Below are 16,921 nucleotides of genomic sequence, written 5' to 3' on the forward strand. Positions count from 1 at the left end.
TTTCACACGTGTTTACACATGTTGCTCAAGTTTGTTATGTCATTCTCCCAGTCCTTAAAAGACATTTAATAAAACAGCTTTACCTTTTAAAAATAAAATTTCAATCCCAGTCTGCCTCAGGAACCGTTGGGGGTGTGCAGTGTGACTCCTGGCCACACTGTTCCTGTACGTTTGTGGCCTCCGTGGTCTCGCTCGTCCAGGACCCAGACACTAAGCAACTGCCATCTGGTGGCACAGCCTGTGGCTGTGTCCACAGGCCTCCATGGTGGGGCGGGGGCGGGGGTGTGGAGGTGCAGGGCATTTGCATTTTCCAAGAGTGGAAGTGGAGGATGGAGATTGGCCTTGTAAAGGCCTGGGAGCTACATGGGGGATAGGGAGAGGCCAGTGCACCCAAGACCGGCAGGGCCGGTGGACTCTGCCCAGTGAAGCCAAGGGAGCGCCGGCAAGGAGAGGCCTGGACAGTGGCACGGGACCTGCGCACCTGGGAGTGGCCTCCGTAGGGGGATGGAGCCCTGTTCGCCAAACATTCCCTGGGTGTGAACTGACCGTCTTTGATCCTATGACCGTGTCCATAGGGTTGGTCTTCCCTTCGGTTGCATTGTCTCTGGCTCTGGAGTTTCTGCTTCAGGGAAAGAGACCCACTAAAACTACCTGGGCCCTGGCGGCCTCCTCTTCCCTGGGGCATGGCAGTGCTGCCTCCCAAGCAGTCACTGTGAGTGTCTGGGTCTGAGGGCAGGACCCTCTTAGCAAAGGGGGTTGTGTGGTGCTGCTCAGGCGTGGCACCTGGAGTTGGCCCCGCCAGCATTGGGGTGGCTTGGGGCTCTTGTTCCTAAGCTTCTGTTTCCGAGTTGGTCAGCAGTTTCCAGTTGGCTCTGTGGCCCTGCAGCATGTGTCTTGGTGGTGGTCTGTGGACAGGCTGCTAAAGGGCTCCGGGAACAGGGGGCTGGACCACACTTCAGCTGAGGCCTTGGGTAATTTCAGAGGGTCACCTGCACAGTCTGCATTGGACACCCTGGGACCAAGGCTTTGGGTCAAGTTCTGCCTGGCAGTTCTTTGATTATATGGTGATGTGACTCTGCAAATGTAACCCCCCACTGAGTGTCAGCTGTTGGGTGTCCCCACCCTGGAGCTGGGGCTTCGCCCTTGGTGTTATAGAAGCGTCTGAGTCTACACGTGGTGGAGGAGCTGGGCCTGCGGTCACCCAGCATGGCCGGCGGGGTCAGACCTGGCTACAGCCTGGTGGGTTCCGTAGGGCTTCCTGTGCAGGTCAACGGAGGAGAAAGCAACCTGGAAAAAACATTCCCTTCTGTACCCAGGGGACCGCCAAGTGTGCTTTATAGACAGTTGGAAGACTGACCAGGTAGGAAGCTGTCACACGTTTGAGCCAACTGAGAACAGCAGCTGGTGCCTGCCAGACAGCCACCCCAAGACCAAGGAAGCCAGCCTGTCCTTTGCCCTTTTAGCCTGGGAGACCAATCCTTGGCTCTTGGACACATTGGCCGCTGGCCACAGCCACTGAATGGCTTCACTGATGTCCCTGGGGTTTGTATCTGCCCTTTCTTCTACTCCCTAGAAATTTGATCGTTCACCTGGTGGGATCCCCAGCAGCTCCTCCTCCTTCCTGAGCTGTGGCTCGTGGGCCATTGGATTCAGAGACCTTGAGCTGGGTTCTGGGTGTCCTAAAGAAGCACGGCCCCTCCAGCCTGGTGACCGGGAGGCAGAGAAGCGCAGCTGTCCTGGACAAAGATTTGCCTGGCCTCCAAGGCCTCAGGCCCGCCTGGACACACCCTGCCGCCACAGTCATCTGCCCCTCCCAGGCATAAGCCCGACTCAGGTGATACAGCCGAGGCTTCTCCGGTGGGTCCTCCCCTTGTAAGAAAAGGTCTGTGCACTCTGTCCCTTCTCTCTGCACAGCCATTGTCAGCGTGGTTTGGGGTGAGTGACCCTCCCACACTGCTCAGGAGAGAGCTGGTGAGCATGACCCCGTGGCCTCCTCCTGCTGCTTGGGTTGTCTTTCTGATTTTCACCAGCAGAAGCACCCAGACCCCAACTTTTTCAGAAATGACTGAATTTTCCCTTTACTTCCAGAGCCATCTGTGACCTGGTGGTGTGGAGGGACTGTCCCCTCCCACAGCCTGGTGACCCCCTTCCTCCGAAGCTGTGTGGAATCACACCTCTCTGAAGTTCACTCTGAAAAGCCAATCACAGGGATTTCACCAGGATGCCGCTGTTCATGCTGACACCTGTGCTTTGTGACAAATGCCATTTGTTTCAAGCTGTTCTCAAGCAACTTCACCAGACTCCCAAGCTGGTTCGTGCTTAATTTGTGTACATACGTATGCATAATATACGTGACTGTGCACAAGATACAGACATGGCTTCTGCCCACGGGCTCTTCCGGTTTGGTCGCATGTTCATTCCATGAGGTTATGACACTGTGGGTGGCTTTGGGGTGGGTGGTTTCAGGGACAGGGTGTCCCCGTGATCTCTTTATTTACTAACTCATCTTGTTTTGATTTCTAATGGTCTAGTGAAGTACAGTTAATGTTGTGTTTATTTCTGTAACTGTAGGGGGTAGAATGTAAACCTAACTTTTTGGAACATGAAGAAATAAATAGCACCAGCCATTCGGAGGGTGTCCTTCCATGCTCTGCAGGGGGCAGGGGGTGGGGGTGCACATCAGCCGCCATGGGCAGCCCATTCTCATCAGAGAAACCCAGGCTTGCTGAGACCCCTCAATGATTCAACCTCATTGCAGTGTTTTCTGGGTCATGCTGTGTGGGCTCCCAGTCCTCGCCATAATCTGGTAAGGAGATAGTACTGTCTCCCTTTTATAGATAAGGAAACTGAGGCCCTGAGAGGGCCAGGAGTGCCTGCCCGAAGACTCCTGCTAGTTATTGGCTGGGCTGGGGAGTCCAACTCCAGTCTTAGGTCCAAACCTGAGTTCCCACCATGGAACCTTGCCTGCTCAGACTCACCAGGCAGAGCCCCAGGGACTTGGTTCCCAGATCCCAGCTGGCCTCTGGACTTGGCTCTGCCCGGGCCCCTGGAGGGTGGCAGTGATGCCTTTGAGCCTCACTCACCCACGAAGCCCATGCCTTTTCTGTTCCTCCCTGAGAAGGCTGAGGCCCCTCCCTGCACTCTCTCCACCACTGCCTGGAATCATCACCCTCTCCGGCTTGCTCATGTTTGAGCTGCAAAGACCAAGGACGTTTGTCGTAGAGCTGCCACCTGGACAGGTAAAGTGACTGGCCAAGGCCAACCAGCCAGTCCAGCAGAGCCTGGCTCGAACCCAGCCTCCCCCTCCTCCTGGCCTGCAAGGGGGCGTGCTCCAGCATGGGCATCTCCTCCTCCTGCTGAGCGAATGTTTGTCTCCGTGGGTTGCTTTGACTGTTGAGGGATCCAGCTGTCCCTGCTGGGCAGTGAGCTTCTTAAAGCCAGGGCTTGTCTCAGCCATGCTTAGCCATACCGGGCCCAGAGCAGCCCTGCACAAATGTTTGACGAGTGACTGAATGATGGGCCCTGATATTCAGCCAATACCCACGGGTCCTGACTGTGCAATCCTCACAGTCCCCATGCTTCAATGTTCTGAGCATCATCCCTGCCTGTAACTTGGGAGAATCATTTCACCTTCTCTGCTTCATTTTCCTCATTCGCAAAACTGAGACTAAGATCAGCCTGTGCTCTAGTGAAGTGTTACATACATGAGATCTTCAGACGCCCACACTCCTGTGCACATAACAGTCGGTAAGTCATAGCAGGGCATAATAAGTGTTTAAGCCGGGCGGTGGGGGGGGGGGCCCGAAGCTCAGAGGCTCAGGTCTGATGCCTGTGGCCTGCAACAGGCACTAGGCTAGGGCCATCAGGGCCCCCACCCAGCACCACAGGTGATTGGATGGCAGGGACCCTCAGGGAGGGGCAACCCGGGCTCAGGGAGCAGAGCCCGTGTCCCTACCTGGCCCAACCTCGGATGGCCCACCTCAGGCGTGGCTGGGGACGGGGAGAGGAAGGAGCCTGGGGCCCTCAGTGAGTGTGCTTGAATCCCTACACACACTCTTTGAGGCAGGTCAGCATTCCTGATTTACAGATGAGGAAACTGAAGCTCAGAGCTACAAAGTCAGTTGCTCAAGATCTCACAGTCAGGAAATGGCTGGGAAAGGAGTCTCCCCAGTCGGAAGCAACCTCCCTCAGTCCCTCCGCCCACATCTGGTGCATCCCACTCCACCCTGAGTTGAGAGGGGAAAGAATTCAGAGGAAGGAGCCCAAAACAGATTTATTTTTCTTTAGATAAATTTTATTCAGAATATGTTACAGTCAGGAGTTGTCAGCTTTCACCAAAAGGTCAGAAGTTATTGCAGTTTTGCCCAGGGGATAGGATGGAGGAAGGGAAACTTCTAGAAAGCTGCCCCTGTTTAGAGAAGGAATCGTCAGTGTTTAAAGTTGTGGGGCTGCCCTGCAGAGGGCGTTCCAGGGCAGGGAGGGATCAAGAGTAGGAGATGGGGTACGTGGCAGGCGACAGGGTGGCCTGGGCTTGGGCGGGCTGCAGGCTGCCTCCCTACCGGAAGCAGTGTCCGGGTCGTCTGGCCAGAACCTGCCAAGGGGACAGCAGAGCCAGGGCCACAGGGTGCCCCGGGGCCAGCCCTGCCAGCCCGTGCCTCAGCCCCGACGCAGCGCCTGCAGCTGGTGGGCCACTTTCTCCAGCTCTGCCTCGATGGCCGACAGGCTCTCCAGCTCCTGGTCCTAGGAGAGACACCGAGGATCACTCAAGGCAGCCTCACCAGTGGCATGGAAGGCACAGTCAGCCAGAAAGGCCGGGTTAGCTGTGTGGCCTCGGACAGGTGGATTTGTCTCTCTCAGCCTCAGGGGCCTCATCCCTCTCATGGAGACAGTGATACGACTCTGCTGCACTGCTCTCGGGATTATTATGCACAAGAAGGTGGCTGATGCCGGGGGCCCTGTCCCCGCATGGCTCTTGGTGGCCTCTTAACCTGGCCCCACTTCCTCTCAAATGGTTCCGGACAGGTAGGAGTCTGTTTTTTCGGGGCACATGGAAAACAAAGCTTACAGTGCCCCAAAGACCCCATTCCCTCGGCCTAGCCCATGGGTGCCAGGACCCAGGGTGAGGCCAGCCCGGGGCTTCCAGGTCTGTCTTCTGCAGCCTTCCCACCTGAGGGGGATATGGGTCTGAGGCAGGGCTAGAGCCGGAGAGCTGCCCCACGTGGGCCTGCCTAGGGCTGGGCTTTAATTCCTGGTCCTGATTGTGGGAGGATCCCAAGCTCTGGCTGCCCCAGTTCAGGGAAGCAAGGGCCCCTCCTCTGAGCCCTGTTCTATGCCCAGTCTCCAGAAGCTTCCAGGCCCCAGAACTTGGACACCCACAAGAGCATGCCCTCAAGACTCAGAGCAGAAGCACAGGGAAGGCTGGCTTCCAGCTTTGCCTGGGAGGGGTCATCTTCCCAGGGGCACTGCTGGATTTGAGGCTGCCAAGGGCATCCTGGCCCATGGACCCTGACATTGACAGTTGCAGGCCATGGAAACAGAGTCTACAGCCCCTTTGTCTTGGAGCAGCCCTGGGGCAGGTGTTCCGAGAGGCGGGGTCTCTAAGATCCTTAGGCTGTGTCAAGGAGGCCCCCACGCCATCCTGTCTACATGCCTCAGGGGTCCCATGTCTCTGCCCTGCAGTCTGGAGCTCCCTCTGCTTGTGGAGAAAGGAAGCTGCTGGCACTTCTGGGCCCCCATTCTTTACAGCTTTGTCCTCAGCCCCTCACCCTGGTCTCTCAGGCACCTGGGCAGATGTCCTCTCCTGTTCCAGCTGCCAACAGGGAGCCTGCTTCCTCTCAGACTGCCAGGCCCAGAGAGGGGGTCAGGGGCCCAAAGAAGGGGCCACACCCTCTTCTAGGTGGGCAGAGAAGAGCCGTAGGGTCGGGGCCGCAGACAGGTGTCACTCTTCCCATAGAGTCCTGGTCCCATCCAGCCACTAAGGCTTGAACCAGCTATCCCAGCCACCTACCTGCCAGAGAACCCACCTCCCACCCTGCCCCCTGTCCTCATTCATCTTCCCCAGGGACCCTGGTTTTCAAAGCCCGTGTGTGCTCCAATCATGGTAATGAGGTGGGCAGAGGGGACTCCTTATCCCTGCTTTACAAGCGGGGGAACCAACTAGGCTCAGAGGAGGGGAGTGACCCGCCCGAGGCCACACAGCCAGGAAGAGGCGAGCCCAGGTCTTCCGGCTCACCTTCGAGTTGCTCCCACCCGCTCCCCATAGTCAAGAGGTCCCCTGGCCCTACCCCTGTCCTGCTCCTGCCCTGCCCCTTCACCCTCATGGGCCAGATGCAGAGTCTGAACCTGGGAGGAGGCTGAGCCTGGAATGCCTGGGGGCCAGGAGGGGACACGGCCGAACTCACTGCATGGTTTTCCCAGTGCACAACCCACAAGGCTCCCTACTGCCCTTGGGACAAAGTCCCCACTTAGTGCCTCCCCCACTGGCACAGGCTGCCTTGAGCTCCTCCCTCTCCCAGCCAGCTTTGCTGGGTGCCCACTGTGAGCTGGGGTGTGCTCCCGCCCTGAGAGCCCCCAGTCTGAGCACCTCTCCATCCCCAGACTCCCGGGATCAAAGGGAGGCATGTCCCCGCAGTGGGGCAGGGGCAGTGTATCTGGGTGGGGCCACCCCCACTGGGTCCACTCTCCGGGGTCTAGCGCAGAGCTGGCTCCCGCCCATACCAACCTCTGGTCTGCGGTTGGCACTGCCTTCCTCCTCTTTCTTCTCCTCAGGGTAGCCTCGGACCTGAAGGGGCAGGCCCGCCTCAATGCTGTCCTCCCGGGAGGATGGCCTCCAGCCTCGTCGAAGCTGCGGCCCAGGGCCCCCGAAGCCATAGGCCCGGGCCCGGAAGGACAGCTTCATGGAATGGTCGGGGTTGTCCTCCTCTTCCTCCTGCCCCTCCAGCCGCTTCTCAGCAGTCAGCTCCTTGGCCAGCTGGTCCATCTTACTCCAGCGCTTGGAGTCCTCCCACTCCTTGGAGAGCCGCTCCTCCTCCTGCTCCTGCTCCAGCTGCCCGCTCTTCCCACCCTGGAAGAGGCCTTGCGGGGCCCCTCCTTGCGGGGCTGCCATCTCCTCCTCCTCCTCCTTCTGCTGGGAGTGATCCTGCTCTCCCTTCCCTTCAGGGGCCTGAACCTCCTCAACCCCAGGCTTCCCAGCTCCATCCACAGCCAGAGCCTCCGATCGACCTGAAGCAGGTGGTAGACAAGAGCAGGAGAGTGAGTGGGACCACTACTTTCCCAGTCCCCGGGGGGACTCCACTCCCTGGGGGGACTCTGCTGCAGCCACCTTAAAGGGCCATAAACCTCAGTTCTTGGGGCCCAGCCCAGCCTCTCCACAGTGATGCCACTTAGCAGGAAACACCATCTTGATGCCAGGCTTTGCAAGACCCTCTCAGTTCAGGGGGTGGGTTAGCTGGAGCTGGCCTCTTCCCCTCACCCTCACCCCAGAAGCCTGACAGCTGGAGAGTGAGGAAGACCCTGGCAGGCCCGTGGGGGTAGCCAAGGCCTCTCCTAAACCCTGGTTGAAGCTGACACTGTTCCCAGATCAGCCTGTGCATGCTCTCTGTTCCCACAGCCAGCCTGTCCACCACCCACGCCTAGCTTCCTGGGTTGGAGGGGCAGGCTATGTAGAAGAGTGGGTTTTGGAGTCAGATAAAGCTGGGGTGGAACCTCAGCTCTTACTACATATTAACTGTGTGACCTTGGGCACATTTCTTAACCTCTCTGAGCCTCATTTGTCCATCTGGGAAATGGAGCTAACACCTACCTTTCGGAGTTGTTACGAAGGTGGAATGAGGTTATGGAGAAGGCTGCCCTCCCACCCATCCCCGTCTCCCAGGCACGTTGGTTGAGGTCTCCGCCATCATACGTACTCTCGCTTTTACTACTCTCCTTGTAGCCAAGGCTCGGGTGGGGATTCAGCGCTGCAGTGGGGCCTTCTCCCTTGGGGACAGCCTCCTGTCCAGCCTCAGCCTCCTCCTCCTCCTCCTCTTCTCTCTTCGCCTGCCACCCTGGCTCTGCGCTCAGGCCCTTCTCTCTGTCCACCAGACCCTGAGAGAGGTCCTCACTGTCTCCCTCGGCCTGTGGGCCTGGGAGTTTCTGGCTGGGGAGGCTGGCTGGAGGGTAGGTGTTGGTGGCCTCCTCCTCCTCTTCCTCCCTGGGGGCCTGATTGTTCCCCTCAGTCTTGGACTCCTGCCTGGGCTCCGGGAGGGCCTGGGGCCTGGCTCCATCCGTAGCTTCATCACTTTTCTCTGTCTCCTTGAACTCCTCTCTTTTCTCCACGGCATCCTCGGAGGGCGGCTCTTTCATCGCCTCTGCAGACACAGCACAGCCAAGTCAGGCCCTGAGGACCGGCCTACGCACGGGGCCTCCCCACATGCTAATTTCAGATCTTACTCATGATGTCTCCAGCGAGACCAGCCCAAGACAAAGGTTAGGGTTGCCACTCTGTCTGTGTTCAGGCTTGATCTGAGCACTGCTGAATTTGTTTCTTTTTTTAAAATCCTGCCTTTTAAAACAGATTATTATTCAAAGAACAAAAAACCAGACCTTAAAAATTAACCCAGGAGATAAAGCCCTGAACTGAGAATTAATATGTCAGCTGTGTGATCTTTGGCCAGTTGCTTAACCTCTCTGTGTAAGAGGCACCGTGACTGCAACTTCATTCTCCCCTCCATGTGGGGCTTCTCTGTCTTCAGCTTCCTGTGAAAGGGCTCAATTCTGCAATATTTTAGGGTTTCATTAAAAGGTATTTTCTTGTGGCTGCCTTAAAGACAGCCTTTAACAAGTAAAAATTCCCATCACTAGAATGATGACCACTGAACGTTCCATGTACTTTCTGCTCCCCTGCCCATTTCACAGAAACCCATAATGATCTGCAGAAAGGTAAGGTGACTTATCTATCTCACGCAATTTGCAGGCAGCAGACCTGAGCCTTGAACCCAAACCTCCAAATGCCAAATTCAGGATCTCTTTATACCGACACACAGCTGCCCGCCTCAATAAAGCTTCAGCCAATGTGAGGACACAGGGTCGCACCTGGGGGCTTTCCCTTCAGCCCCAGATGGAAGATACTGGGATCCAGCTCATGGACATGGAGAACAGAGGTGCCACGGGGCCAGTGCGTGGGTCTCCCAGGCAGGGAGGGTGGCTCAGAGTGTCACACTGACCTAAGCCATGACCTCTTGGACTCCTCTTGGCTTCTAGGATCTGGGTTCATTTCACGTTTCTCACCTGCTCCTCTGTCTGCAGTCCTCCTGCATCCTGGCTATTTTGAGGCCCCACTGCATCCCAGGAGGACAGACACTGGGGTTGGGGACTCTGCTACAGCGGCCACTGGATAGACCTAGAGTTGAAGCTGTCACCTGCCATGCCAGAGACCTCCTGCCCTAGAGGGTCAGCCCCTGTTCTGGGCAGATGGGACTGAGTGAGAGCTTTGGAGTGAGGCAGGCCCAGATTGAACCCCCTGGTCATGCCACGGACCTTGGGCAAGGGACTTCGTCTCTCTGGGCTGCAGTTTTCCCATTTGTAAAGGGAGGGAAATAAGGGATTATGAGTGGGGGTCCTGACTCATAGGAACCCTGGGTCCATCCTAGCCACTGTTCCCACTGCCACCCTCCCTTCCCCACCTCTGGCCAGACCGGCTGGCACGGACCTTTCAGCTCCGTCTGGCTGCTCTGGTTCTCAAGAACTTCCGAGAGTTCATCTTCAAAACCGCCGTGTTTCTTCTGCTGATGTGCTCTCTCCTTGGCGCCTGGTATGAGAAAAGGAGGGAAAAGTCCCATTGGGTCCAGCCCCGGCATATTCGTCTATGAGAGTGAGGCCTTTTGGCCGGGCGCGGTGGCTCAAGCCTGTAATCCCAGCACTTTGGGAGGCCGAGGCGGGTGAATCGAGACCATCCTGGTCAACATGGTGAAATCCTGTCTCTACTAAAAATATAAAAAATTAGCTGGGCATGGTGGCGCGTGCCTGTAATCCCAGCTACTCAGGAGGCTGAGGCAGGAGAATTGCCTGAACCCAGGAGGCGGAGGTTGCGGTGAGCCGAGATCGCGCCATTGCACTCCAGCCTGGGTAACAAGAGCGAAACTCTGTCTCCAAAAAAAAAAAAAAAAAAAAAGAAAGAAAGAGAGTGAGGCCTCCATTTCCCCATCTGTAAACTGGGCATGTCATGTTTGGGTCTGCTGAGAGAGACGCTGACAGGGCATGAGCTCGGGTAGTGGCGAAGGGTTGGCGCCTCTAACCCTCTTAGCTGGGGCCCTCAGGCAGCCACACTGCCTCATCAGAGTCAGCTTTGCCCCAGAAACCCAAAGCAAGCCCTGCTGCAGCCTCACACAGCAAGAAAGGCTCAAATGGAGCAAAGGTCCCAGGGGCAGGAGTGGGGGGATGGGGAGCCTCTCAGGACCTGGCTGGTAGCTCCAAGGGACCCTGCAGCAGGTGGTAACAGTGACAGCTCTTGATTCAGGCAAGCCCTGCTACCCTTGGACGCTGTGAGTCCAGGCACCGGGAGAAGGCCAAGCCCTGTGCCTACCTCTGAGCCCAGGGTTGGCGCCTGCTGTTGTGACCCCGAGACCCCTCTCCTTGCATCACCCACCTGCCACCCACCACTGTGCTGCCTCTTCTGATAGTCCCCACACCTGTGCCTGATTCCTGATGCTGGCCCCTCAGCTAGCCCAGCTCTGCAGCTGGTCCTCATTTCTTCCCCACAATGGGCTTTACAGGGTAGCTGTGGGTCAGGGAGCATGCCCAGCCCTGGCCTCAGACAACATGAGTTCTGGTCCCCTCATAGCTATTTCCTAGCTCCTCGGGCAACTCTGGCTCTCCAAGAATTAGGTGCTTGTCTATAAAACAGGGTTGCTGTGTGGAAAATGCTAAGCAGAGGCACACAGGAGACGCTATGGGAGCCCAAGAGGGAGTGGACGGATAGATGGATGGACAGAAATACATCCAGGACTCTAAATAGAAAACAGTCATATATACGTATATTGGACACTACTTATATTGGATACACACGGGCATGTGTAGACAGATATTTCAGGACTCATTCTCCTATAATAGTCTCTGTTGACAGTCTATTTAATTATTCAAATGTAATCAGTCATTCAATATTTAATTTTAAAGTTATCATATTGTAATAAAATATTTAATGCTTAGTTTTTAAAAAACCACAAGTCCAGGGTCACTGATGATGACATAACCATCCAGGTGATAATAGCCCTAGCTGCGTCCAGCACTCCCTGCCCCTCCCACAATGACAGGAGGTGGGTGCTTGCCACCCAGGCTGGCTCGTGAATGGGAGGAAGAACAGTGTGTTAGCTTGGGAAGGACCATAGCGATCCTGTTGCTGTGGCTGTGTTTACTCACCTCTTCCCCAAAGCCCTCTCTGTTCTCACACATGGCCTGGTCTGCCCCAAAGGCCTCAGAGTGGGGCGCGTCCTGGAGCCAGAGCAGCCTTCACACCCCCACCCTGCCCCAGACACAGCCCAGCCCTGAGTGAAGGCTCTCGCTTTGTTGGGAAGCAGATGCTGGATTCAGACTATAATGCCCTGTTCTCAGGGAGAGGCACAACACCACCAGTGGTCCTGTCCTGGTAGAAACGGCCACTTCCCACAGGAGTCAGCTGGGGTAGGTGCAGGGCCAAACTCAGGTGCTCTGATTTGCAAGGGTAGGACTGTGCTTTGCATCAAGCCTGGAAGGAGCTAGGGGGTTAGGCATAGACGCTGACTGTGGGGTGATGGCAGCTTAACCCTCCATCCCAGGATCCTGTCCAGGCTTGGCTTGAATGTCAGCAGTGACAAGCAGCTCACTACTTCATGAAGTTAATTCCTGAGACTGAACTGCAGAGGCTGTGAGTTTTGGGGAAGCTGCATCTGGCATGTCCCTATTCACTATGTGACCTTGGACAAGTCACTCCACCTCTCTGGGCCTTGATTTCTTTAACAATATCAATAACAGATTGAGCTAGGTGGCACAGCGGATCCTACTTTTCTGCTTTATAATTGAAAGGGAATGACAGTCCCAGAGAGGACCTTACTGAACCTTCCACTGGATTTTCTGACTCTTGGTTACTGGAATTTACCCAGAATCCTGTGTGGTGGCTAGAAAATACCTTGGAGAGCGAGGTCCTGGAGCTCCTTCAGTAGATTCTGATGTCTTAGAATGGAAAGGATCCGTTCATCTGCAGTGAAGAAGAGTCGTCATGGGTGGTTTCCAGAGAATGGCCAAGAAAGAGATTACCATCAATATTTTCAGCTGAGCATAAGGAATTTACTCTAGAAACTTAAAACCAGGGTGGTAGGAGCAAGATTGGGTCTTGAGATAACACTTTTAAAATTGCCTCCTTTCCAAGGTATGTGTCAGTTTCCTACTACATCAGAGAAGTCAGCCGTTACCCCGGCACGCAGACCTCAGCCAAAGGGTGGCAGCCCCTGATGATAAGTGGGGTCTCCATGCCTGTGTTCACGCTGTCTGCTGCACCCAGACAACCCCTTCTTTATTTTCCACCTGTTGATTCCCGATGTTTCTTTTAAAGCCCAACCGAAATGCTGCTGGCTCTATCCAGCAGTTAGTAAAAACTTGACTGGTTGCCTGGAAAGATTTTGTCCTTCTCATGTCCACCCGTAACATTCCTTTATTTATCACCCATCTGGAGGGTGTCTGCAGTGGCCAGAGGCTGTTCTAGGCACTCGGATGCAGCACACAAAATCTTTGTCCATGGGGAGCTCAGTCTGGTGGCTTGTTGTTCCAGGCCTGGTTTCGTTTTGACCAGAGTTCTGGTTAACTGTGTTCATATGCATCCCCTCTGCCAGTCTGTAAGCACCCGGGCTACAACCCCTTCAACTGCCTACGTGCCTTGGACCCCAGCGCAGTGTCTGGCCATGACAGGCACACAGTCAGTGACTGTTGAGTTAAATCATTAATTCCACCAAAAGCCACACACCCATCTCCTAGCCTCCCAGCCCAGCAGGCAGCAGCCCTCACCCCTAGCCTCCAGCTCATACCTCCTCGGAGTGTCTCGAAACACTCCTTGCTGACAGGCATGGGGCTGGGCTTGGAAAGTGTGTCGGAGATGACCTCAACGATGCATTTCATCACCTGGAAACAGAGTGCAGGGGCAGGCTGGGGCTGGTTGGAGCATGGGGCTCAGTCCCTGGAGGCTCTAGGGTGAATTTCTAGTGAGGACAGAGGGAATTTAGTTTTGTCTTTCTGAGTTCATGATCCCTGGCTCAGGGGCACAGCTCTGCTTTCTTAGCGAGACAGTGACAGCAATGATAACAGAAAACCCTTATACAGTGCTTACCACGTGTCAGGCACTCCAAACACATGACCAGCAGGTTCTCCTCTAAGATGGATCATGGTGAGAATGGGATGTGGGGAATGGTACCTGGTGTCTTCTCATCCCCAAGTGCTGTTTCCCTAAACACGAGAAAGCTGCTTCTGGGCACTAAAAAGATGTCTTACAAAAATGCTCTGATCTTGAAGATGCCCAAAGGTCAGTTCCTCCAGGAAGTCCTTTTGGACTGCCCAGAGGAGACAAAGACCTTCCCTGGCTCTACCCTGTTTGGAAACAGGATGTAGGTTACTATCTCCCAACACCCATGGTGTTGTCACATGCAAGGAGTCACAGCTTCGTATTCTTACTCCATGTTCACCATGGGATGGATGAATCCCCTGGCGGCATGTGAGCCCACATTGGCTACATCTGGGAGCACATCCCAGGTCAACCACAGCCATGTCTCTGAAAGTCTTATCCTGTGCCTGCAAAGGTGCTGTGGATAATTAGGCACCTGATAGATGGATGATCTTTGATGATGGTGCCCACTGTAATGTGGTATCCTAGCTGTGTGATCTTGGACAAGTGACTTAACCTCTCTGAGCCTCAGTTTCCTCATTTGTAAAACAGGAGTGAGAATACCTTCCCAACTGCTCTCCCAGGGTAATGAGGTACAGATGGAAAAATACTCTCTCAAGCATGGAGTGTCAGTACACCCAGGGAGGGGTTCACAACTCCAGCCCTGCTTCCACAGCCTAGAGCTGAGTAGAGAGCAGGAGGTGGCAGACAGACATCAGACAGCACCGGCAGGGAGTGAGGAGGTGGGAGGCTGTGTCTACGGGATGCCAAGGCAACCGGTCCAACAATCCAAGATGGCAAACTGGCAAGTGCTCTATAATGTGTGTAGTCACAACAACCTTATATAGAATCTTCAGGTCTTAACAAGCTGCTCTGGTGTCCCTGAACCAAGACTGCTGGGTATAATATGGTGGCCAGAGTGTCTCCCATAAGGGATCTGGCAAGGAGAGCCCAGCAGCCTGTACCCTGTATCTCCCTGCAACCCCAGATCTTGCATTGGGAATATCAGATAATCACCTGTTTGTGATGACGGCATTTTCTGGCAGGCAGGAATTGGGTTGTGGGGGGCATCTGGAGAGGGATGGGGAGATCAAGAAGGCAGCTCTAGGAATAACAGTGTCCATCTACTGAGGACCTACTATGTGCTGCTAGGCAATTCACATCCATGATTCCTACTCTTTACATCTCCCCCCAAGGGAAAGGAAAAACAGGCAAAGCTCAGAGAAGTTAAGGAATTTTCCCAAGGTCACACAGCTAGAATAAGTGGTAGAGGTTTAAATTCTGTCCTATCTGCAACTAAAACATAGGAAATATGATTGAGCAAACTGAGGTTGGACTCTCCTGGATGGTTTGGATGTTAACTATGGCTTCTAGTGGAAGAAAATATCTTCTAGGAAGGTAGGGAGTAGAAATTTCTCTGATCCCCAAGTGAAGGTTTGGATGAGCACTAGAGGCTGGAATAACAGCCCCAGCTCAGACATGAATGAATTCCAAGTACACACCCAGCGTAGAGTGACTCTTGCTGCCAGAGAAACCCCTACCAGTGTCTCCTAAGGCCCTTTCCTGGGTGACCTCCACAACTAGACCCTGTTGGCTGGGACCCTAGGTGCAGGAGCCATGATCAAGATGTTTTCATTGTGTTCCTTTGGGAGAGCCAGGCTGGAGAGCCTGCTGGGTGTGGGTTGTTGTGGGCAGAGCCTTTCAGGGGAGAGAAAGAGCAAAGTGGGAGGTCAGAGCCAGGCAGGCAGAGACCATTTTTACAGTTCTGTGGACAACCACAACCACAAAGAAGCCACCCCCACCAGCCCCTGGTGGGCCTACTGGATTCAGAGTATTAAAGACAGCCTGAGGCCAGGCACCTCAGCCCAGCAGGTAAGAAGCAGGCATCTTTGGGCCACACATGCAGCTTAGAGGAGGCTGGGGAAGTCCCCACAGCAGGACAGCAGGGAAAGCAAGCAATCTTTGATATCTTCTTTTGCAAGCTGTCCCCAGGCTCAGCAGCCGCAGTGCTGGCTCTTGGCTTTATGCCAAACTTACTCCTGCAGCTGCCCAAGAACTGGCTGTAAAGTGTCCACTGGAGCCTCCTACCCAGCAACCCCAGCACCCCTTCTTACCTCGGTGTCCCCTTTATTCATAGGGCTGTTCACAGGGAGGGCAGTGACTGGGAAGAAGAAGAGAGTGCTGGGGTCACTCCTCTGCTCCAGGTGGAGCCCAGCCCTTCCTGACTGGGCTCACCCCAAGGCCTCCCCTCAAAACTGCCACCACCAAAAAGAGAGGCCGGGGCAGATTTTGTTTCCATTCTCTGGCTGCTGCCCACAGTGGGGTGGTCCCAGAGGCTGCACTGAAAGGCCCTCCCCCTCCCCCTTGGGAAACTCCAGCTCTGGGGCCGGTGTGCTCTTCAGGGGGGCGCTATCAAAACAAGGGCAGGGGCCGCACAGTGGGACTGGGGTGGGAGACAGGTGAGGGGGCGGCAGGGACCCCAGAGATGGGGGAGAAGAGGTTGAGGAGGGGGATTGTGAGGGATGATATGGAGAAGTAGAAGTCAAGGGCAGAAAGATGGGGAGAGTGAGATAAAAGGGGGAGATGGGTGGAGGGGGACGAGCAGCCTTCCTCCCACCTCCCCCCAGTGACCTTGGCCGGCCACCGCGCCAGCCGGCACTGGCTCTGATGCAGCCGAGGCGCCAAGCCCAGGCAAGGGATGGGCACAAGGGGGCCCTGCCCCTCGGGGTTGGGAGTCAGGCCCAAGTGTTCTGTGGGTCCCAGGCGGAGGCCACGCTGCAGGGTCAGGCGGGAGGCAGTTGCGCTGTCCACGGTGCTGAAAACTCGCCGCGCCCGAAGGGAGATGTGGAGGGGCGCGGGGCACTACACGGTGCCCCGACCTCAAGGAAGGCAGCGGTGCCCAGGGACCCTCTCCCGCCAGCCCCCCGCACTCTCTCACCTTGCCCGGCGCAGAGCAGAAGCGCCAGGACAGTGGCGGAGCGCATGGCGGACCCGGGCGCCGAGCAGCTGGCGGTGTGAGGCCGTACACCGAGGCACGGACGAGTGGCGGCTGCACCGGCGGCCGAGGTCGGGTTGCTGCGGCACCGGCGCGGGGCTGGGGGCGCAGTGCCTCGGCGTGCGTCCGTCTGTCGATCGATCCTCCCGCAAGCTCCACTGCACGGGGCTCGAGCACTGCAGTGGCAGGAGCGGCAGCAGCAGCAGCGCCCGCGCGCCCTGCTTATATATCCCGACCCCGGAAATGACGTCAGCGGTACCGCCCCCTGCCCCTTTCCCCACCCCCCGGGGGGTCCAGCCCCCGCTCGCCCCACCTCCAGCCTCGTCCCTCGCTACTTCTGGCCTCCACTTGGAGCTGGTAGGTCTGACCGCGAAGCGTGTATTTGGTTTCCAAGAGGTGACATGGGAGGCAGGGGGTCGTGGCTGATCCTCCACCCCTCAACGGTTCCACCGATTTGCTGTGTGTCCCTGGGCAAGTCACTCCGGTCTCTGGGCCTTGCCTTCCTCCACGTGTCCTGAGGTCCCTGGCAGCCCTAGCACCCTGAG

At 56.0% G+C, this 16,921-nt stretch overlaps 1 protein-coding gene across 1 annotated transcript; it reads right to left on the reverse strand.

The window, feature by feature from the left end:
* Window positions 1–4,272: 4,272 nt before the first annotated feature.
* Window positions 4,273–16,594, reverse strand: CHGA (chromogranin A). Its single transcript, XM_003939842.3, has 8 exons — window positions 16,320–16,594; window positions 15,496–15,542; window positions 13,032–13,125; window positions 12,140–12,208; window positions 9,689–9,787; window positions 7,908–8,348; window positions 6,722–7,221; window positions 4,273–4,740 (listed from the first exon to the last, which is right to left on the reverse strand). Exons 1-8 carry the CDS (start codon window positions 16,363–16,365, stop codon window positions 4,657–4,659), a joined length of 1,380 nt encoding a protein of 459 aa, XP_003939891.1. The 5' UTR covers window positions 16,366–16,594; the 3' UTR covers window positions 4,273–4,656.
* Between the last annotated feature and the right edge of the window lie 327 nt (window positions 16,595–16,921).

This window comes from Saimiri boliviensis, chromosome 2 (assembly GCF_048565385.1).
Source record: "Saimiri boliviensis isolate mSaiBol1 chromosome 2, mSaiBol1.pri, whole genome shotgun sequence".
Taxonomy (NCBI): Eukaryota; Metazoa; Chordata; class Mammalia; order Primates; family Cebidae; genus Saimiri; species Saimiri boliviensis.

Excerpts from the sequence above, each read along its gene's own strand:
- CHGA (XM_003939842.3), bottom strand. The coding sequence starts at position 16,365 with ATGCGCTCCGCCACTGTCCTGGCGCTTCTGCTCTGCGCCGGGCAAG. Across the intron at positions 9,788-12,139 it reads CCAGGACCTCGCTCTCCAAG|GCGCCAAGGAGAGAGCACAT; the intron begins GTATTTTCTAGC and ends TTCTCATACCAG. Across the intron at positions 7,222-7,907 it reads GGAGAGTAGTAAAAGCGAGA|GTCGATCGGAGGCTCTGGCT; the intron begins GTACGTATGATG and ends CACCTGCTTCAG.